Raw genomic sequence first — 24,572 nt, forward strand, 5'->3', positions numbered from 1 at the left:
TGAGCCTGTGTAATTGCTTACACAGCTCTCAGTATCCAAACTATGATACACCTGAAACTTCAAAGACTCATCTTTTTCCTGCATTATGTAGTTTTGTTACCTGAGGCAGACGGATATGGTTTTACAGTGCCATTGATCACATGTTTGGAAGGGGATAACCCTTCCAGATGGCCCTTGCATGGAGGATGACACCAAGAATGGTTAGGCACCTAGAACACACACCATCCTAGCTCAAAACAGTCAGCTCAGAAGAGGTAACATGGTCCTATGCTGTAAAGTCGCACAGAATAGGTTACAAGTTTTTTGATAGTAACAGACTGGAGAAAATTATATGTATTACCCCTTGCCCTGCAGCGCAGGCTGACATGCTGTCCCTATATAGGTACTGGCACAGAGCTGAAAGAGTATTTTTTTTTTTATGGGGTTGATCAGTACCTAGAAAGATGAAATAAAAAGCATAATATGTTCCTGACATAAAGGAAAAGCACTTGTCAACACTACCAATGGGCTAATGAAGGGTCAACCTTCAAAGATACCTTATCTTCTCAGCATCTTAAGGTATCCATCCTTGTTTCTGGAAGCCCTGCCTGGTATTTTGATGCCTAGTACTTTGCTCATGTGTCCATCCACTCCTTTTCTCAATTTTCTTCTCTCAAGCTAGAAATACAGCAGATGTCCTTGCAAGTTAAGAAGGAAGCATATATTTCTCCTTCCTGTTTGGGCTTTCTGCTGGCTGGAAGCAATAACCTTCAAAAGGTGACTGTCAGCCAGATTACTGGCAAGCAACATCCTTGTAATTCCAAACAGCAAAGAATAAAAGACAAGGGCAAGTACGACTGTTTTTTTTTTCCTCCTGATGCAGCAATCTGCTTTTATTTTTATGCAATCACCATTATTTCCATTAGAGACATACTTTGAAAGGTTCTTTGACATCAAAGATTAAAACTGACAAAGAAGGATCGAGAATTGCTCCAGCCTATAATATTTGGAAATTACAAGCCCAACTCTGCCATTAGATGTTGATCACATTTTACAATAACACTGATATGGCTATATTTTGCTATATTCAGTTGGGAAAAGCCAGTATTTTTCAAGTGCTATCTTATTTATCTTAATTTCTGTAATAGCATCCATCAATATTATTTCTTGACCCCCACTACAGCTTGTGTCACTGCATATAGTTTCAGGGCCTCCCCGAGAAAAGGATTCCTATATAGTCATATGATTCCATTGCCTATAGCACAGACTATACCAGTATGAAGTTTCTTCTTTCTCAAAAAAGAGTAAATTGTTTTTAACCAAACACAGTAACTGTTGTGACAGAAATAGTGACTGGGGACCCAGACATCATGCTAAATTGGGGGTGCAGATGATTGCAAGCATGAAACTGCCTCTGCAGGTACTGTGCCTTTTTTTTCTCACCCACAGAAAACCACCTGTTTTCAGGCTCCCCACCCCCCACCTGTACTACTCAGTAGTCAAGGTATCTCAGTTTGGAAACAAAAAAATACCAAAACCAGCTCCCATGGTTTTCCAATCTGAAAGTAGAATTTTATGATACATTCTTTACTTCATTCCAAAAAGCATGTTAAATTAACTTTTGTTCATGTTTACTGTCAATACTCTGTATTTTCATTCAAGTTAGATTTCTTGATTTCCACTGTTGAAAATAATAATAAAAAAAAATTTAAAATATGAGTTTCAGCAAATATCTCTTTCCAGCCACCTCAGGCTCTTAAAAAACCTTATATGTTCACACACACAAGACAAAGAAGATGACAAAGACTTATCTTTAAAATAAATCTGTAAGAGTTTAGACAGATCATTTGGATTGCCATGAAAAATAGGGGAATTTCTAGATTATAACTTCTGCCCAGACACTTTGTGTAGTAGTCACCTTCACCACTTTAAGTGCACGTTAGACAGGAAAGTTGAGAGAAGGCACTTTTAGAAGCATAGCACTTGGATTTAAGAGATACAGCGTCAAATCCTGGTTTATGCTACAGCCACTGGGTAACCTCTGAAAATCTGATTAGGCTGGGTTATAAAATCTGTTTTTCAAAATGCAAATTAGTGACCAATAGGCTTCACCAGAATACATGATTTTCTTGGCATTAATTGTATAAAACTACTCATGTAAGTTAGGCACACATTTAAGCATTCTAGAGTAAAACAAGAATTAATCTTATTGCTGTGTTATTTATGGGAATACGAGGAGGGGGAAAAGTCAAGCTTAAAAATTTTATTTGGTAGAACTATATTTAAGACACAACTCAAGGTTGCTTTCCAGGTTATAGCGATACCCTGCTTTCCCTCAGATTGGCTCAAGGAAAATGACTGATGTTTGTGTTAGACTGTTTGAGCTGTTTGCTAGAATTACTTTTTATGAGCTTAATGAAGTGCAAGGTTAAATTGTGACAATAGCTGCTATGGAAATGTGTGTAGCCAGTAATAGTTAACTAATCAAATTTAGTCAAGAAAGTGACAATTTTACATACATAATGCACAGCAGCTACATTTAAGGGAGTTGCCCTTTTCCTATAAAGATATTTGTTACTCTGCTTCTGCCAAGCCATACTGTAGTCAGCCTTTGTAATGCTGAAGTCAAGAAAACTTGTCACTTTATTTCTGCTTAAATAAGCATGTGACTTTGCGCAGTTGTTTTTTTTGGTGAATGGTGAGAAGCACTGCCAAAGAGGTAATTGTGACCTGCCTAATCTTCTATTCCAATGATTAACAGCTAACAAGACCAGAAAAAGGAAAAGTTTTCCAATGAAAACCAAGAAGGCAGAGCATTGCTTGGGTTTTCCCTTTGCTTGTTTTAAAGTTAAAACTTCTTCTAGTAAGCCACACTTACAAAGCTGGTTGTGCCAGGACACCACGGTAACTGATTTTGGGTCCCTCTTTATCCCTCCTCACTCTGAGCATTGGTACTATGAAGGTCAAGTGTTGCTTAGGAGAACTTAACTACCTTCAAAACACTACAGGATGAGGAGATGAAGAGCTTTGCTTTTGCTAGAGCATTAAAACATTTAAAGAAAGTTATTTGACATTTTCATTTGGATATAAGTTTTTAAGAAAATTAGTGTCTTATTTTTTCCACCATGCTTATTTCTTAAAGGAGAAACTGGTTAAGTTCACCTTGAACTTTTAAAGGCTGATTCTTACAGCCATATTTAGCTTGATAATCTTTTTATTATTATTATTTTCTTCTTCATTCTTATTCTTTGAAGCTGAGCAAAGCCACCAAAACAGAGGCATTCCTACACTGAGATTGCACGACATCCCTGACAAGGAAAGTTGAATAAGAGGAAGGCACATTGGTCCTCTTGCAAACCTTCAGAAGCAGTGGTGAAGTTCCCCTGGACTATGATAATCAGTGTATCCCACTTCTTCACATGAGAGCAGGACAAGAGGATTAAAAAACAAACAAACAAAAAACCCCAACACATCAAAAACCTTTGCCTGGGTTACATTGTAAAAAAAGAATTTACCCCTGGATTGTCAGGAGGTGGGGGTGTGTTTCCCCTTGAAAAACAGCTCCAGCTTATGGAGCTTTGATCAACTTGTCCTTCAAATAAACTTTATAGTTTCCCCCCACACCCTTGTTGTAACTTACTTCACTCTGCTCATCCAGCCTGTTTTCTGGCCAACGCTAAAATCTAGACGAAATCTGAGAAAGAGGTTGATGAAAGAGAGATGAGCAAAGTGCCACAACAGGCATTTACAAAATTTTTGCGCTAGAGTTTGTATTACTAGTAAAAAATAAGCATAAGTACATGTTGAATTTGACTAAAAGTGTTGTATTTTGAGCATTTCTTTTTTTTAGCATGCAGATAACTTGCATTCACTTATTGAAATCAGGCTTTCTGCCCCCCCCCCCCCCCACCCCCACCCCCCTTAGTTTGGCAGAGGATGGGAATGTTTTTAATGAAAAACTTCATTCTTAGGCTGAAGTATCAGCAGTTTGACTAGGCTATGATGTTTCAAAAAGCTCATTGTAATGTACTGTAAACAGAGTACTGTTGCAGCATGTTAGTATTGCTCTCCTCCCCCCCCCCCCCCAAGTCAAATTCTATAAATGGGAGTAGAAGTTGCCTGAAAAAGCTTGTATTCCAATTAATAATGATAGTACCCTCACTGTGTTACCTAGTCCTCTGCATACCACAATAAAGCGTTAAATTCTTAAATCTGCCATCACGCTGAAGAGAGGTCTCTAAGACTGCCCAGAATAGCAACCATCTTTCCTAAAAGTGCAGACACAGCATACTAGAAGAGCAATGGCCACAGCCTTAAGACTATAGAATCCACTTGGATGGTACTAATTTATCAAGGAAACTACACTTTTTGTTAGAAGACAAATGCAGGGCCAAAGAGCCCCAGGTATCTTCAGACCTTACATAAGTGATTGCCAGGTACTTGTTCTGAAGGATGATACCATTTTCTGCTATTAGTACCAAAAGCAGCACAATTACGTAGCTAGACTAAATCCAGGCACAGCTGCAGCTACCAGTCCTTCAATATGCATTTTCAGTGCAGTAACAGAGCCACTGAAAGAGTGGCTGTAATGGGAACCCTCAGGGCACCTCATCTAGGGATTGCTGAAGTCCTCTGTTCTCCGATACATAAGAAACTGCTTAGAGAGTCCCAGTCTGTCCCACACCATCTGATACCACTGATAATGGGTGTGTTGACTCATAGTATACGACAAGAAGTGGTGATGATCAAGCAATTCTGTGACAGCAGCTTTAAGCCGTAGGGTAATGTTTCAGACAAGAAATCTAAATAATACTTTTGCAGCCATTTCTCTACACACATCGCACTCGCACCCCTTCCCCAGAAGATTGAGCATTAATAGGGTCACCTAGGTTGTCTTGCAAAGTGATTATTTTTAATGTAAGTTATCAAAATACAAGAAATGTGTTAGAAAGATTATTCTTACAGAGTTTAATGTAGGGTTTGCTTTTTGGGGGTTTTGTTATTTAAAAATCAGAGCTTGCTGTCCTAAGGCATCATGAACATCACTGCCTGGTTTTGTTACACATGTACAATTGCATCCACAATTTTCTTAATCTACATAGGAGAGAAACAAATGGCTTCTCTCCCCGCCCTTCTCAGAGTGCCAGGCAGTTTCAAGTATTACTGATCTTGAGCAATCATAAGTACCATATTTAGGGTGACAGATGGAAATTGTCATTGTTTCTATAAATATTTAAAGTTGCTTAAGCAATTTCTATGAATATTTTGCTGCTTTATAAATACCTTCAGTAATTCACTTTCTCAGTTGACTGTAATGACCACAGAAAGTAAAATAAGGAATCAGCATCCTTTACCACATGCCTTCTAAATAGGAAGCGGCTGTAGCTCTTGTTTTCCTATGTGCTATATTTTAATTATACATATGTAAAGCCCACACAGTGATATATTTACCACCAGAAGGTTTTACACTGACAAACATATCACGGTTTCAGTGATACAGCATAAAGTGAGTTTAGTCTTTTATGGGCTAAAGGCTTGGCATCCGTGAAGTTACGCTACATGTAGAAGTGGTGTTTGGGACCTGCACAAAGTCTGTAATGATCTTTTGTTATGTCAGAAGACAGAAGGCTAAAACCACCTGGATAAATTAAATACCCATATGGCAGGTCTGAATAATATGATGCAACCCAGTGGCCACATGCCCATGCTGCTGTGGAACAAGCTGCAGCTATTTCAGAGGGCAAAATTTGAAGTTACCTCACACCATAGTACCAAGGTCAGAGCATGCATTCCATACGGGCCAGGGCATATGCTCCATGTGTGTTCCTGTGGGTTTACCATCTATTTATTCAGTAACATTTCTACAGCAATTGATTAAGCTAGACTGAAATGAGATTCATTAGAAAAAAAAAAAAATTAAAGAAAGAGGAGAGGGCAATTTTTAAACCTGGGATAGTTTTATGTCTAGTTTACAGCACAGTCCTCCAGTTCTTATGGTGGCAACTTCTTGAAAGGCTTTAGAACCACACCAATGCATAGTTGAAGTATGAGCTAAATAAATCATAGGTTTGTCCTGAAGTAGCCTGCTCTAAAACACAGTATTTTTGATTCCTTAAGAAAAGAAATACATTCCTTGTTGGGGCAGTCTAGCACTAAGGGGTGGCTGATTATGCCTCCATAAACAGTTTAGAGCTAAAGTTTAGATAAGGGCAATATGATTCACCTTGCATCTGTTGCCATTAGTGTACAGCAATTTAAATGTTCTTTCTGGTACTTGGTACAGAACATGTGGCACCTGAGATCTTAAAAAAAAAACAAACCACAAAACTATTTTTGAGCTGGGAAGGGGTATATTATAGAATAGTTAGCTCAGCCCCACAAAGACAGAGCATTTGACTTCTTACAGAAGTACTGAAGAACACCCGTTGCCTCTGCACCCTGATTTTCCAGGCCTACCCTTGTGAGGGATGAAGGAATTTAAGTTTAGAGAATTGGGAAATGCAAGACAGAGAGCAGATGTCCTGGCATGAAATGGGAAAGAGAGAAGAGATCCATGGCAGAAAGGCAACTGTCAGGTCTCGTGTCTGTCAGCCTCCACTTTCCAAGTTCTTCACTTCTTCAATTTTTTAAGCTAGCTGCTGTAGAAAGCAATCCAGCTGCAACCAGGTCTGGCCCTAGCAGGGTTACCTCAAATGCAGCAGAAGTGAGACACGTGACAAGGGTCTTCAGCAGAATAATTTCTAGAGAACAGGCTATAGAAACAGTCACTCAAAGGATTTTGTACGAGGAGTACAAGTTACTTTTAAGTTTAGAATAACTGCAGAATGGAAGGAAGCAAGACATTGAAATATTGGAAGCAGTTAACACAGAGGGCGACATTCACCTAGTAAGTACTAAGATGTGTAACTCCTGCCCAAGTGGGTTATTTGAACCTACCCCTCCCCAAGCCAGCACAGGAAAGCCATTTTAGTACAAGCCACCCAGAAGCTGCCAGCTACTGAGGAGCAGGGGGAAAACAAAAGTTCTTCAGATTTTTTGGTTTTCTATTTATCACTGGATTATCTGAACTATCTTGGCAGCTAGCTGCTACTCTGGCACATGTAGTTTCCTGCAGATGATAACCCTGATGTTTGGCACAGATTAATTAATTTTCAAGCCAACAAAAATAAGTTTGCTGCTGCCAGTAAACAGCAGTGTGTAAAAAAAGTGGGGGACCAAACCAGACCGTTGTGTGCTGTTGCTACCAGGGTAACTTAGACAAGCTGAGTGCTTGCTGTACCGCCCCAAGAACTGCTGCAGCCAACAGCTTCCTTTCAACATTTACCTTACCAACTCAACCAATTTATATGATCACACCTAAACGTGAGAATGAAGGATTCAGGGGAGAAAAGGATACTTATTTTTCAGGTGCTTTTTTCTCTCACACATCAGTGTCCTGAAGTCACTATCTTTCTAGCTACTTCTGATCTGCACTGCAAACATCTGCGTTCTCAGAAGTCTTTAAAGTCTGCCACACACACACAGACCACAGAGGAAGTTCTTTTGAAGTATCCTTCACAGCAAAGATTGCTGACAGGAGAGATGATTCCCTAGTTATTTATCTATCAGATGGCTAGGCCCTGCAATACATTTTTCTTTCCAGTTCCTTAGTAAGAGTCCATGCTGGTAGTAGACTTTCCCTAAAGCTTTTTAACAGGTCAAGAAAGGCAGTTCCACAAAGAAGGATGCCAAAGAAGTGATCTGTGGCCGTGTGTGGTTGTGTAACAACCCTTTCCTCCTCCCAGAGTTTCTTCTGTTCCTCCAATCAGAACAGAAATAAGAGTCACTAGGAAATACCCCCAAGCATTTCCAAAGGAAAAAAAAAAAAAATCTCAGCAGGTTGCTGGGTCTGGGATTTTCCTTTACTGAATGTACACAAATGCCTATTAATATCAGCCTCAAATTTCCACATTCTAATAGAATTAGAAGGTTAATTACATTTGAAGGGGTAGGATAAATAAATTAATTTATAGTAATTTATAAATTCATATCCATTTATAATCACTTTTGAAATAGAGTATAATAATCAGTTGCTCAAAGCTGTCCACTGTTAGTTTAGATGCCCAAGTATACCATGTCCAGCTTCTACCTATTGCTCTGCAGGTGCATGAGTCTTCATTTTTATTTTTTATCTTGTATACATCCAGGGCCAGAGCTGTTGGTACTAGTCAGACACTCAGTGCTTTAGGCTGTCTGAAACAGCACTACATATGTGCCTAAGCAACAGACTCACGCCCAAACTGTTTTACTTAAAGTTTATTTGCACTGTTCAGTATTGCAGGAAAGGATTATTATTTCTACATATTCACCTAGCCTGAGAAAAAAAGAACAACTAATTTTTTTAGAATGTCTATTAATAGAGGCCTCAAATTTCCATGTTCTGTTATTGATGTGGAATATCCTTAATTGTGTCTCTTTCCAAAAGCTCAGTTTTTTGTGGGCAAGTACCTGTCCCTAAATGGCCCTTCCAGTCTGTTGTAATCTGCTGAATGTGGGTTCTGTTTTTTTCAGAATGGGGGTGAGAACTTTTGGACAAAAAGATATTTTGGTATTTCAATCTATTTTAGGGCCTCAAAATATTTTGCTGCAAAAAACAATTATCAGAGCAGGTATGAAGAAAGGAAGAAATACTATCCAAAAAACCAAGGTGGTATTACTATAATTTTCATTTAAGTACCCTGCCATTCTAATTTCCTCTCCAATCTGACTTCTCAACTAAAAGCAAGGATCACTAATATAATAGTCAGTCCTTTCTTTCCTAGTTGTACCCATTTCTCCCCATTCTCAAAATACTTGTACTGGGAAAGCATCTAATGTGCACAAGCTCCCAGACAAAGACAGTAGTGCAGAAATTAGATTTTGTTTAGAGTTTATTTTTTTTAAAAATACAGAATTTGGCCTACGGTTTTATATTAAGATTCATGTCATATGGTATTATAATTCATATTACAATACAACACATTCACTTCTGCTAGTATTTGAAGCAAAGCCAGATATAACTATGCTCTAAGTTTCTACTTGAGTTACTTTACTTGAGTTAGAGTGAAAAATACAAGCTTGACTTGTGAGAAGTATATAAGTCTTTCTCTATCAAGCCTCAACATGTTAGCATGAGCACCCAAAGGGGAATCTATTATATCCTAGGAAACTCAGATATCAGAAGTTTGAAGAATGCTGTTCTGATTTTGAGATCTTTGACATGTGTTAAGCCAGAAATAACTGGGGGGTTGGAGGTGGGGGGTGGGAGTAGGGGAATCAAGTTTCATAGGAATTTCTTATACCACAATGAATTTTGGTCTGAAATGAGACCCAAAAACTTTAAACAAAAGTTGTGCAGAATAGTTGCACATTTCATGAGTGCTAATATTTTTCTTTATTTTTTGACGTTTAAGTCCCTAAACTGTAGCCTGAATGCAACAAACATTAATTGTCTACATCTTTACTACCGCAAGCCCTCACAGCCAGTGAGGATACAATAAGATCCAAGATTCCTAACAGTACTCCAATTGTAGGATAACAGATCATACATATTCCCCAGTCACTTATAGGCTCCCAACTGATGCACCCCCTCTCCACATTTATAGCCTGTTGTGCCCTATTTTTGACCATGGCACCCTAACTGAAAGGGTTGGCATATCTATCAGCTGAAGACAGATTAGATCTTTTTTCATTACTATATATCCAGAGAATACTTAAGTGAAAAAAAAACCAAACAAAAAACCCCACCCAACCCAAAACCTCCAAACAACCAAAAAGCAAACAAGGGGGTGGGTGAGGCCTTGGTAGAAAGTAAAGTGACAGTGTAATGCCTATATATACACTCATAGTGCGCATGGCCCTCTCCCTCCACAATCTATATGGGCCAAGCCATATATTACCCTTCTCTGAAGGCAGTCAGAGCTCTGCCTTTCTAGATTTTCCCCAAGGAATTTGAACAAAACAGGTGTAGAGACAGTACTGGTAAGCCCAGCTCCCCCAGGCATGTAATGAACAGCCCCAGTAAGATTTCCATAATGATTAACATTAAAAAAATATTATTCAGAGAGAATTACAAGCAAACAAGGAGATGGTCAAAGTGGAGAGTGGGATGGGGAGAGACAGTTGGGGTTCAACAAAACAGTGAAGCAATTTGACAAAGCTGGCACCGTAATAAAGTACCAAGGTCTTGAGGTGTCAAGATGAATATTATGTAACTGCTAAGAAATAAAGGTAGGGTATCAGCAATTTAAGGAAACTAGATCTATATATAAAAATCTGTAACATTGCTAGAAAGAAAAAGGACAAGGAGTCTCTGTGCAGACAGTTCAGCCTTAGAAGAAAGTATCAAGAGTCACTTGGTCACTGAGCTAGCGCTGCCTTTTGAGAACTACAAGGGGAAGTTCTTTTTCAAGGCATAACCTGGGAGGGTTTTTCAGGTTGTTTCAGATACACCAGATACTAGTTAGGAATTTTATCCTTGAAGTCTGCCTTTCAACTCAGGAACCCCATAGTGAAGTCAGAGCTGCCAAAGTCCCAGTGGCATTAATTTGGATGTGTAAAAACCTTTATAAAAGGACCCCAGTTACTTTGCATGATTTGTTGCTTTCACCATTCCATCAGTTTTTCCACCAGTCATGAGTTGAAAGATCTTTCACAGCAAAAGAATTTTTTTTTCTTTTTTTTTTTTTTTTTTTACTTCTGTAAGAGAGTATGAGCTTTTTGGGAAATGGTGTGGGTCAATATCTAGCACTGCCATCTCCCAGTCCATACAAATTGCATTGCCACAGCAATACAATTCAGTATTATGATTCCAAGATTCAAGTTCTTAATTTTACAGTTAGATTGCTCCCACTATATATTGCAGTTTTCTGATGCCTTTATGCATCAGACAAACAGTGACAGCGTTCACATGATTGAACTAACACTGTATTTCGTGGATGCATTTCTTCCTTGGCTTTATGTAGTGGGGTGTTACCATAGAAACTAATAAAGAAAATACTTACTCATATGCACCTTATCTGATGCTTTTCTACTGAATATTTCTTTAAGCCTTGACGCAGTTAAGACACTGAGATGCCTTAGCTGCTTTTATTCTAATGGAGCTAAGTGGAGGGCATAAAGAATTCCACAGAGTTAGGGTTCTCTGTCGAAGCCAATGCTTTCTTTTCTGGTTGCTTATAGGTGTTAGTTTTAGCTTCTTTTCCTCCCTCTCAAAGATCCTATCACAGTCTTTTGCCTCTCATCTAGTCTGGTCTGTTTAAAAACTCCAGAATCAAACGTAGCTGTGAGGAATTGTATCTTTACAGCAAGAAAGCAGAAAGGCTTGAAGAAGGTGTAGTAACAGTAGGTCCACAAGAGTTCATCTATAAAATTTTAAATTAGTTTTTGTGTCTGTGTGCATGTGTGTATGCACATGCCCATGGGTGTTAGAGCAGACTACAAATTCAGATATTTTTCATGCTTGGCTCTCAAAGATCAAGAATTTCTGTCCTGAAGTTATTATAGACTGAAAAAGGTCAAAACTGAGAGCAGCAACACAGATGAAATAACTACCCCAGGATTACACACCTAGTTAACAACAGAATTAAGGACACAAATTCACACAGTCTTAATTTGTAGCCAGAGCTCTCTCCACTAAGCTATGCTAAGTAACAAAAGAACTATTGCATTGATTACATTAGGCATTAGTCATGTTTCAAAATGAAAATCAGTTTACTAGAAGGAGAAAGGTGATGGGCAAGTAATGATAGGTCAGTATGAATAACAGGTCAATCGACATAATGAACTAGATTTTAAAAAAGGAAAAAAAAAACCACAACAAAAACCCACAAAACAAAACCCAACCCAAACTCATTTAATGGGTGCAAAAATACTAGACTCCACAGCATAGCTATCTCCCAATAGTAAAAATTTCACAGTGCGAAAGCGTAGGACCATACTGACTTACCAAAGCATTCTTTCAGCTGGTTTATTGTAACATTCTACTGATAGTTGCAACATTTCCATCCTTTGTGCAGCCAAGTCTTGAATTTGTATCCTTGAATCAAATAATGAGCCTAAACTACTATAGCCTTAAAAACCCAAGATAACAGGTAATTCAGACTATGCTGTTCCCACCCCTTTGTATTGTTTCCCCACAAAATACACTTTCTCTAGCTGCTTCTGAATGTTACTTGACCAAACCCCCTAATACCAATAATGATAACCACAACTACCTTTTCCACTCTCACCTTTTAAAGCCTGGTACTTATCTCATGACCTGGTAATTGAATCAGGCACAGGTGATACTCAGTTCTTGAAGGTCTTAGTGTCTTAACAGGGTCAGAATACCTTACATTATAGATAGACATTTGTAACAAAGTATAAAAGAAAATATATTTAAAAAAAAAGAAAGAAAGAAAGGAGACTGATTAAAATGACTGAAGTAATTTAAAGCAGAACTTATATCTAGCTGGTGTTGCTAACATGAGTGCACATTTGTGTTATGCAGCAGCATAGAGGTATATGCATGCTGATTCCTCTAAAATAGTGCTCTGTGTAACATCAGGTTGCTTGAAACTGCTGCATGCAGATATAATTATGATCGCAAATAATTTAACTTGCACTGAATCACTATATGCAGGATTTTTCTGAATAAAATTTAATTCTTAGATAAATTATTTCATGTTTGTCATTAAAAGTGGTAAAGTCAATGAACTATGCTAATTATTAGTGGTTTTCCCACACTTGAAAAATCTTCGAGTTCAAATTCCTTAAATTTTATATCAGTATTTTTTTAAAACTGAAACCATGAATTAAGACTTAGCTTATTCTCTTATATGTGGTTTTCTAAAGCAACAAGATTCATAATATTTTTAGAGTTATTACAACATAAAACATTATAAATAATAATACACACCAAACAACTGAGGAGTTACTTTGCTCTCTGCTGAATATTGTTTCACTCTGAGTAACCATTAGCTTTTGAGGTATTTACATGATAGGGAATAAATACCTGTCCTGTTGTTTCATAAAGGATGAGAACAATTTACAGGGAAGTAAGGAAACGTATATGACACATAACTGTGAAAAAATTCTCACGCACTTTACAGACTATCACCATACAAAGACTAAGCTGTCCATCATTTTGGACACAGTCAAGGTTCATAGAAGTGTTGTCACATGGGGAAGCTTCCTTAGCTCCCAAACACTTTGTATAACCTGTGCAAATTTCAGAGAAACTTCCTCTTCCTTGCACTTGCATCTAATTTGATGTTCCTTTACCTTCGTTGAGTAGAAGGCTGATAGTACAGTAATTTAAATTCACAGAAAAATATCAGTGTTCTGTATAGATATGAACTGGTATAACACTGTCACAGATTAAAAATTATTCTTCTACTGATATAATAATAATATATTTCAGTTATAGTTTTCCTTGGAAGAGAAATATATATATATATATATACACACACACACACACATATAAAGTAAAATAACCTGTTAAGCTTCACATTCCTGCAAGGCGCCGAAATGCTAGAAAGAATTACTATGGACACCACTGAAATGGAGCAGCTATTGAACAGTGCATAGTAACAGTAAGAAACATGTTAGAGTAGGACATATATTTTTAACATTATTACTGACAGAATAGTAGACATATAAGTACTGTGAAATGAGCTACAGCCATTTCTAGATGCAGAATTGGAAGCCAAGCTGAGGCTTTCAAAGTTGGGACTGGAAATGGCATACTGCTGGTGATGCAATAAAACCCTCCAAATAAGCCTGCTGGACTAAGAATGTAGCCCACAGGAATTATTAACATGGAGGAATAAGCTGAAATAGAACTTTGCTGGCCACTAGACTATCAATTATGACAGGATCAGCAATCACTTTGGTCTTCATATTTCTTTTATTAATAGACCACTGTTAGTGCTGACAAATATTTTATAGCCTTACAAATGTGGTAATTTGCTTATTTCTTCTATATTTGAATCAAAGTAATATTAATGATTTTGGCCTTTGAAGGTTAAGACATTCATTTAGATATGCTACAGGGAAAATGAAGCAAAGTGGAGGAGTGTTTTACAACATCCTTACTTGAAACACTGTGATGGACAATACACAAACATAAACATAATATAAGCAAAAGAATATAGCAGAAAAAGAAGCTAAAGAGAAGAAAAAAAATTAGGCCTAATTTTAATTATGTAATTACTATTTTCACACTAAGAAGAAGTGGGAAGTGGAGTAGGGAACTGAGAAATGTTGTGGATTCAAAATTACTTTGATACTCAAGAAATAATGTAAAAAGGAATTTGCAAAATACCAAAGCAGAATGGAAATTATTTTTTCCTGCAACACAGTAGAATTTTTGTATATACCCTTTTGATTGTATAAAAAGTTCTGAAGAGGTGTTTGTACTTAATTATTAGCACAGTATCAAATAGCTTCAATCTACAATTCTCATCAAGTGAGAAAATAATAGGGAAAAAATAATATAAGTCTTTGATTGTGACAGATTGCTAACAGCATTAAGTCATAAAACTATTTGTGTTTATTAAGGTGAAACAGGTACTTCACCAACAGAAATATGAAGAAAAGTCAAAGAAACGTAAGATAAGTCAAAGAAACGTAAGATATTTCAAAGAAACCACAACACAGGTTCATCATAGAATAACATAGGATTTTTATTAACCAATTCTCTTTTGGCAGAAAGGAAAGAAACACTGTAAGAGCCCTTTATGTTCACTTCAAATATGGAAATATCTGAATGTGCACCTCTACAGTAAGGTTTAAAATTAAAATTCCATATAAATATTCAAAAATAATATTTAATTTTTTCCATCAAATGTAAAAGTAAAAATATGCCAACTAGAAATAAGAACAAATGTCCATTAAATAATACCAATAGAATCCCATAGTACTGTTTTATGAACTGCCATAACTCTTCAAAGTAACCCACAGAAATCATATCCCCAGTAATCTGATTAAAAAAAACAAGAGTGCTGCTTGATATTCTTCAGAGACAACAGTGTTTGTATCCAAAGGCTATGTATTTTTTTTCAGTCAGTGCACAAAGATTGAATTTGAAACAATCAGGTTTTTATTGCACACAAGTTACATAACCTCAAAACAATTAAAAAAAAAGAATATAAAAGAAAAAAATCAGAGGACATGGGGTACTGATACTAAAATTAAAGATTAGGGTTGTGCCTTGAACATTTTTAAATATTAAATGATACTTGCCTGTTAAATAAGGATAAGAATTTAACTAATATATGGCTTTGTAGGGTAAAACCACTAAAATCACCAATGAACTTGTCCAGTGAGAACTGAGAGATATTTTACAGCTTTCTTTTCAGAACACAACTGGAAGTTAGGTGCCATGGGGCAAATATCTTCACTATTGTAAATTCTGCTCCAAGCTGATTCTTTAAACTGCCTTTTTAACTGTGTTATCTCTTAGAAAAAAATATTCTCATTTCTTTCTTTTTAAATTTAAGTTACCATTTAAATCATCAAAGTGAAATCCTGGATTTGCGTATGTTCAGTGAAAAAGCTTTTCATTGTCTCTACTCTTTTCAATGCTCTTCAATAGTGCATTATTTATACTTAATCTTCAAGTGAAGGTTTTCCTCCTTTTCTCATCTGTGTTACTCTTTTAAAGCCTCTAATTCAATTAATCTGTATGGTATCACCAATTACATTAAAAAATTGTTTTCAATCATATATAACAACTGGCCTTGCAGTGTACTGCTATTGAAATTAAATGGAAACTTATCAACATATAATACAAAGATCAATGTCTTATTAGTCCTTCAATTTTTATAGTGGTCAGTAGTTTAAAAAAAATACCATCCTGAACAGCAAGATACTCATAAACAAGTACACCATGAGAAAATGATCAGATATAATGTCCAATTTTAATAAATAAAGCAGAACACTTCCATTTAAAAAAAAAAAAAAAAAAGGCCTAGAGCTTTCTAATGGCCATAGGCAGTATTGAAGAACATGTACAGTTTTCAAAAATACTCAGAGTTGGCCTGATTTTATTTCTCCCCAAATCAGTTTGAATTTCACATAAGCCAAACTGTTTGTGGAAATATTTGTGTAAAAGTTTTCTCAAAAGAACCGTGGTCCTTCATTGGAAAGGAAAACCAAAACCGTGACCCTATTAACTAAATGCAGCTCTTGGTGTAGGGTCCAGGTCATGACTCTCTTCAATGTTTCCTTGTTGTTTAGAGTAGGATGATACCTACCGAAAGGGCATGACCATTGCTGCATGAAATACAATTATACAAACCTACTTCAGATAGTTAGAAATAACTACACAAAGTGCAAGGCTTTAGGGATACAATCTTTTTTTTTGTCTGAATTATTTCTGTGTTACAATGCAATTGCATTGTTCTGCTTACACTTATCCTTCAGATAAAGATAACACCCTGGTAATAAAAAGATATAAATTCACGCAGATGCTGTTTGATTGAAATATCGAAGTACCCTTATCCATACTTCATGGTGTTATGTGATCATTTTATCTCATTTCTTATTATTCCAAGAGATTTATTTTATAAATATTACTTCAGTGTATTTCACAGAAAATGGTTATGCACCACCACCCTCAGAACAGAAAAAAAGCTATCAATCTGTCACCCTTTACCCTTCCATTAGATTTTTCCCAGCTACAAAACATCTGTTCTCCACTTACACAGATTTTTATATACTGTTGATCCTCTTGCTTAAACAACATCAGATGCATCACTGATTAAGGACTTTGATTGCCTATATTCTCCTTGTAATATTGATCATCCCTACACACAATCTGTAGAGTATGTACAAAAACATTCTTTGTTTCTTTTCACACTCTTAACCATGGGAAAGAAATAGATTTTTTTTAAAAATTAATGATTTGGAAAGCAAAGCCTGATACTACAGCTGGACAAGGGACTTGAGTAGGAAGGCTGTTTCTTATCTTTTCTACTTATCTGGGGGTTTTGAAAAGTATTTATATCTAGATATAAGTAAAAATACTTTTTATACATCATACCTTTCAAACAATAAATATAAATGAAATTGTTTATGTTAGGAAAAATACTATTTGTTCGTTACCTTTTCAAAGAAGCAGAATTTGATTGTTTTACTTTGATGGGATTGTTCACATGCTTACAGTTAAGCAGAGAATTCTGAACCCTGTTGAAATCAAGTTTAGGTAAGAAAAAGAATACAAGCTAACTTGTAGTTCATATTAAGCCCTCATATAAAGTGCATTGACATAATGAGAAAATAAAAATAAATTAAAATTCTACTACTACTGTTGATATCCATATACATTTAAACACTACCCTATTAGGGCTTTTTCACTGTGATAAAAGCAGGCTCAAATCAGGCAATGCATATGTTTGTACAGGTGCTTAAGTAAGTTTGAGAGTCTTTTTGGGTAGATGTAAATCAGCTGTAACCACACCTCACCAACAGTGGGAACCTTCAGTTAGGAAGTGGAATTTTTTCTGTGAATGTACCACTTACTACTCGAGCAGCAGCACAACAGTTCTGGGAGAAAATATTAAACATTTTAATGATCAGATATTAAAAAAAGCCAGTGGAGCCGTCTTAAAGCAGAAATGACACTGTAGTGCAACCTGTCTACACAGTCAGCACAAGTCCATATCTAAAGGGAATAATTCTGACATTCAGAGACACACAGCAAGGGTCACAATAAAAAATATAAAGAGATATTATTTGTGCACTAGAAAAATCTCAATGGAGTATTTTCTGCTCTATAATCTCTATATGGATTTGGAAAACCAATAGATGTGACACTTGCCACATCCATCAGGTTCTCACAAATCTTTCGTAGTTAGTATCAATCAGAATAGGTTTTCCATCCCCAGGAATCATACTGAGACCTTCAGGTAATTTTATTGCAGCCCTCCTTTCATAGGACCAGGATTACTTCTGCAGAAATTCTCAACAGTCCTCCCTGTAGTACAGGATTGAGGGAAAAAAAAAACCATAATGAGGGTGATTTGCTGGTAATGAAGGTAACAAAAATGGCAATTCCAAAAATATTTCACAGCTGTACAAAATGCAAGTGACAGCTCTGGCTACTGAGAATCTCAGATTTATAGAAAATTTATGCTGATAAAAGTTACTTCCCCCCCCCCCCCTTTTTTTTTCTTTTCTTTAGATACAGAGAGGTATTTTAACTATATTTAAAAAAAAAAAAAATGACAAACCATTTCCAAAATATTTCAATAAGTTCCTTTACCATTAACTGCAACAACAGAACATCCTTGAAGAGGAATTTAATTAAATACCCTGCAAATCTCAAGCCCCTCAAAGAGGACAGATATCCAGTGTCTTTCATACTATAAGGAGTTAATATCATCTGCGTCACAGTACGTACGCTCTCACAACCTGGACAGATCATCAGTGAGGAAGCAACATCCAAACAGACAGAGTTTACTAGGTTAAAAACAGCACATGGCATTTTTATCTTTAAAAAATAAATATCAGCAAGATATGTTCTGCAGCTGCTGAAATTTCCAAATTATCTTAGAAGTGCCTTATGTAGGACACATTAGAGTAAACTTGGTTTAAAGGCAGTCATGGCCTGCACAATTTGAGTATGTTCTCCTGAGGGATCTCTGCCAACTTCTTGCTGACTGGAGAACACTAAAATACATCCTCTAAATGATGGTGTGTGTTTCTCCAGGCTGGGAGAAGACCTCCACCACTACTTTCAATGTACTTTCTCACTCTGTACTGCCTACTTCATCTGGAACAAGCTTCAAACAGCAAATTCTCCTCCAGAAAAAAATCATCAGTAGTTAGAGTGGAAGAAAAGAGGCCATAGGACATATTTCAGTAATGCGCTCACATACAGAACTTATGCTTTCGAACCACTACAAGTGTGTGTAAGAGGACTCCTCTGGATTTTTTTGCTCCAGGTATTTATTTCAAATTTTTGTTAGAGGTCACTTTTACTCTACTGGACTTCATTTATGATCTACATAGATGTACTAAGAGTTCTGCAGGGATTTTTTTTTTGCTTTTGAATGTGAAGGAAAAAAGAAGTACATTCACTATAGATTGTGAAGTGGCATTTTTGCTAAGTAAGTAAAATATTTTCTTGTCTTTTCTGTAAACCAGGAAAGATTTACAAATTCAGAGATCTCCTATGCATAAACTGAGACTAGTTGGATTAAAGGCCACAATCCCAATTGTCACGTGATTTAACTCAGTATAGTCTAAATGAAGTCCATGTTGCACTAATCAAACCAGTGGAGACATGGCACAACAGTTATGGCCTATAAACTACAGTACTGATTTGTAAATATCCTATTTTCATTAGTTTGCAGAGTATACTGTATTTAACAGTATAAAGTGAATCAGCACAGACAGAAATCACTACTTTCAAACCAGTTTTTAGGATAGGGAAAAATAGCAATTTTGGGGCAGTGACTGCAATGAACTTGTAGCACAAACATGAATGCCCTAGGTAAGCTTTCAAATACTTATCCAAACCCCATGTGAACATCTTAGTCTGGATATGCTCTCTTTCAAAATTTCCAGAAAAAAGACACATAAGGGAAGCCCTTCTAACATTTATGTGTATGTGCGTTTGTTGGAATGAAAAGCAATAAAGTTAAAGTCTGGATTGAAAAAAAGGAATCTATTCTGTCTGTTTCTTTTTATGTATAGAGGGTCAGCCTGTCTTGAAAAGGTGGCAGAAGTTTATGCTGCAGGATGCTTTCAGATGCTGCTAAATAGCCTAAATAGAGGAGAAGTTTTTAGTGAGACTTCTCCCTCTGGTATGCACAAGCACACAGCTTGAACTTCATTCACGTGCACAAGGCATACCAAAAAAAACTCTTCACTGCTCTGAAAGCCAAATGTAAGAACAGTACTGGACAAGCATTTTCCTTCCATCTTAATAATTTATGACCAGGCATGTTATTGTATCTTATAAAAACATCCTGTAGAAGCACTCTACTAAGGGAAGTAAGGATAAGTCTACAGATGACACACCATTTCAGGTGTGGCTCTATTAAGTTACTAAAAAATATTTAGGGCACAGATCTAACATTTCTTTTCCAAGTGATTGTTTCAAAAAATGGGACATTGCTTCAAATGGAAACAGCTTTTCTTTGGGGATTTCCTCCTCCTTAAAATGCCCTCTATCACACCAAAAGATATGGAAGTAACAAGAAATAATTTTCAGTAGAAATTTTACAGTTATGCTTTGTAGTACAGAAATATACAAAAAAAAAAAAAAGGAAAAAAGGTACATCTGTGAAAAAAATAATAAGTGCCTTTTCCCCCTGGTGTCATGTCTTTGGATATGTACAGCCTTGGAGAAATGTATAAATCATTTTATACATGGAACTCTTAAAAAACTAGAGATTTTTAGTACAAAGGAATCAATTCACTGCAAGAATGTCCACATGCTGTTGCTTTATGATTTACTATATACAAAAGAGGATCAAACAAAGGACCTCTGTTTTACAGTTACTGCTGTACTGTACATTATCATGTGACTAACACCCTTCTCTGGGTGAGATTTACACTTACTATTACAAATAACAATGCTGAAAATACTGATACAAAACAGATTCAAGATGACATTTTAAAAATATCCCTCACTTTAATTGAACTGTTTTCTCCAGTTTTTTTAAGTTTCAGCTTTATAAAAGATTCTCCAAGAAAATAGTAGCATTTAAAATGTTCTTTTTGAAATGTATAGATGGATTTTTTTAATAAAGCGTAATCCAAAAGTTCATTTTTCCAGGAAAAAACAACTATAGATACAGTACATAAGTTAAAACAGATTAGGGGTTTTTTGGTTGGTGGTTTGTATTTTTTTTTTTAATGTAGTATAGTACATTTGTAACCTGGAAAAAAAAAATCCTCGATTACAGTGTATGTTAATTTATTTACAGATCTGAAATATAATTGCATACATCAACTCTTGAGATGAGCAAGATTGAAATGTATTGTTTGTAAGAACTAACTGTCCTTTCAACCTACCATGACTTTAAGAGATTGCTGAGATGAAAACGTGATTCTGAGTAGTGAAATTCTGTTACTACTATTTTAAACTTTTTTGGTAGACATTAAACTATGAGTTTCAATGCAGGACTGGGAGTCTTGAATACCCATAGTTAATTCGGTCAAGCTATGTTTGCAATTTTTGCACATTCTGTTTTGGCAGTAGCAACACACACGAACACGAAGAAGTTTGGCAAATGTTTGTCTTGATTCTTATGTATCCAGCTCTGGATACCCAAAATTACCACTACAGAATATTTAGACAAAACCTGCTCTCTTCAACATCAGATAATGTCATAAAATTTGCTCTAACCAAATTAAAAACCTCAATAAATAGAATCCTGAAGGCTCAGGCTGCTGAAAAGGCTTTGCATAATATCTGCCAAGCTCATAGTCTAATTTTTTCTTAATCTAACCAATCACTGTATTAATCCAAATATTAAGTAGTTAAGCAGATATATTTAACACTAGGTAAACTTTTTATCATTAATTCATTTTATATGCCCTATGTGACTTACCTTGTAAAAGTTACAGCACTTTTAGTGGCTGCAGAAGCTTCCTTTTTCATTATATGCTACTTCAGTTAAGTCACACTGGTTTATTTCTTTGTGTAAGAATGTGCTGCACCCTTGTCTTTTGTTATTAACCACCAGTTACAGAGAGAGGTGACTTGTCTCAGATCTGCCTCAATTGTACTTAAAGGCGCCATATTATTTATAAACTACTAACTATATGTCCTATTATCATTCAAACAGATTATCCTCCAACAGAGAGGTTGTAAGCTAAGTGTTGTGTTTAGTATATGCCACATGTTTAGAGTAACTTGACTGAGATTCCTCTTTTCAAGCCCTCTGCAAGGGGAAAACAGGATCTTTTGTTACTGACAAGTTTGCAAGTTCTATGCTGTTATCAGATGATTTCATATTCCCATGAGACCAGCACGCTGCACATCAGGCAGCATTAGATTCATCTCACTTGTGTGTAATACATCAAGACTAGCAAACCCGCTGAGTTGGTATAAACCATGTCATTAAGTGCAGATGATACAGTCTACAGAAATTACAACTTACACAGGTAATTTGGACTGGGTAATAAGAGACAATTTCTCTTACTTTAGTCTTTCACCCTTTTTTGGTTTGGGAAGTGAAATGAAATTATATGATGCATTACATAGCATAGAATGTCACATTGTGTTGTGAGCAATACAGTGCCTGTAAAGCACAAACTTCACCACAACTTGACATGTCCTCATAGACCAAAACCACTTGAACAAATGTAGTTAAATAAAGGTGTGGAGAAGGAAGGGAAGGTTGAGGAACCAAGCTGATATCCTCAGTTTGGGACTCAATTACTGACTCAAATACCTGGTGAGCCTCTATGAACCTTGTTAGAGGAAAATCAGTCACTTCCTCTACTTGTGGCACGAGCCATTCATAAAATACATACAGTAAGAAGCGGTAACATACCTCTACAAGTGAGCAAAGCTCATTGTATTAAAAAAAAAGGTGTAAAAAGAGGATCCTCAAAGATTTCTGACTCCTTATTTCCCTAGACTCTATGAAATTCAAGAGGCTTTACTAATTACTTATCTATTCATTCCTCACATCTACTTTAACAGTAACATTATTAAACATACACATATTATTTAAGATCACCTTCTAGAGCTTCAGGAATGATAGTGGCTTATGGAGGGAAAAAAAATATACATATTTAGCCAATACTGGACTAGCAATGCCAGCCAAATGGTCCCATTTATTATACCCATGGTGACTTTTGCATGACAAATCAATCTAGTCTAGTTCATCCTTTTGCCACAGTTCCAGATGGGAAAGTATGGAACCTACAGACAACGTTAATTTTTTACTTTATTTTTTTCAGGTGAAAGTAGCAGCAGATAAAAACTGAAGACTGAGCTCTAGGTGGGCTTATGTTCCTCTTTAATCCATGGCAAGAATACAAGCACCTTGTTACCCATCTTGTTGACCTAAAGTCTGTAGCTCTGCTGTGTGTAAATTGTGGTGGAGGAAAACATTTTTTCTGCTGTACATGTGTAAAGAGATGGGTCCCCTCGGAGGCTGTCCGAGTCTCCCTGTGAAAGTAGTATGCTGCCGAGGTGCAGCTGATGGGTCTTTTGGAGCTCCTGAGAACACTGGATAGCTGTCTGCCTTGGATGCTGGCTTTGCTGTACTTGGTGTCGTGGTGGCCAAACCGTTCTGGGTGGCCTCTGAAGCGAGGGTTTCGTACGTGCCTCTAGCATGCTTGATGACTTCCACAATCTCCTTCTCTTTTAAGAGGTTGCTCAGACACAGATTAGACAGCTGACAGCTCTTGCTTTCATAGGCCGTTGCTTGGTTGCCTGATGAGTATCTAAAAGGGTCCTCGGTGGGAGTATGTGCTGACTTTCTGTCCCTTGTGCTGAGATTTTGGCTCACCATTCTGTTTGGATATGTAGCCTGGGGAAACAAAAAAACCTGTATTTGTAATAGAACATATTAGGAAAATGGTGTAGAGTATATAAAATACTCCTCACTACAGATGTACAGCACACGGGGCTGGCAGATTAAAACAAAAGACGAATCTCAAATACTGGTAAAACTCCCAAAGCTCTGCTAGCATAAAATAGAAGTATTGTTCATTCATATTTAACAGAAGTAATATTGAAAAAAGCTTATTATAGGTAATGATTTCAGCATTTTCTTTAAAAAAAATAGTTTAAATCAAAGGAGGAGAATTTTTTTTCAGAACATAATGAATGGATAAAAAGGTTCCATGAATTGTAAACAGATTTTCAAAAGCATTTCACATGATGAAACAAAAAGAATTTTGATTGCATAGAGTTCAACTCTTAATACTCTCCAATACTTACAAAATGTAAAGAACATCTTTTGTGAATATCTTCCAGCCTTGGTTAAGCTCAAAACATGCTTAATTTTCATTGTCCCTTGAATCTAGGTGTTTTGTTGTGTACTTACAGTTAAATACATGCCAAAATGCTCTGCCAGAGCAGAGCAATAATTTTATTTCAGCTGCTTTGAAAAAATACAATGCAAGAAGGATTCCAGCATGTTAGCAACTTTTGATGCTGTGTGAACATGCATGCATTTGTATTTGTTTAAATAAGGGGAATGTATCTGTGCATGGCAAGCCAGATCACTGCAGATTTCCAGTGTGTGCTTAGTGTGATGCTTCTTTTTGTCCTCCACAGAACACCTGGCTGGAGAGGAGATGATGGGGCTGTGGGATCTTCTCTCACACATTTAAAAAATATACTCTCAGTGTATAAAGTGTTGAGGGGAAAATGCTAATACAGTCACAGCAGGATTCTGCCTGTTCCATGACTGACTGCACTAGGTAGCTTCTAGAGGTGAAGCCCCAGGAACTCAGCTCACAAAGAGATGAGGAATGCACTACTCAAGATGTGAATGTTCAGAAGTCTGGTCCCTAGTGGGCTCTGACGTTGCAGAATAAATCTGAGAAAATAAAAAATACTCCCAAGCCTTACAACAATACTTTGCTAAAAATATTTCAGGATGTTTCCATGATTC

General features: G+C 36.5%; 1 protein-coding gene across 2 annotated transcripts in view; it reads right to left on the reverse strand.

Moving 5' to 3' along the window:
• Positions 1-14,638: 14,638 nt before the first annotated feature.
• The window catches only part of CCSER1 (coiled-coil serine rich protein 1), a 723,849-nt gene continuing 713,915 nt past the window's right edge, over positions 14,639-24,572 (reverse strand). Inside the window, exon 10 of one of the 2 annotated variants that reach the window (XM_069784531.1) lies at positions 14,639-23,480. In XM_069784531.1, coding sequence (XP_069640632.1) covers positions 22,995-23,480 — 486 coding nt within the window. In that variant the 3' untranslated portion in view covers positions 14,639-22,994. The remainder of the gene's footprint in view (positions 23,481-24,572) is intronic. The other variant, XM_069784559.1, reaches the window with a different exon arrangement.

Source organism: Haliaeetus albicilla, chromosome 1, assembly GCF_947461875.1.
Source record: "Haliaeetus albicilla chromosome 1, bHalAlb1.1, whole genome shotgun sequence".
Taxonomy (NCBI): Eukaryota; Metazoa; Chordata; class Aves; order Accipitriformes; family Accipitridae; genus Haliaeetus; species Haliaeetus albicilla.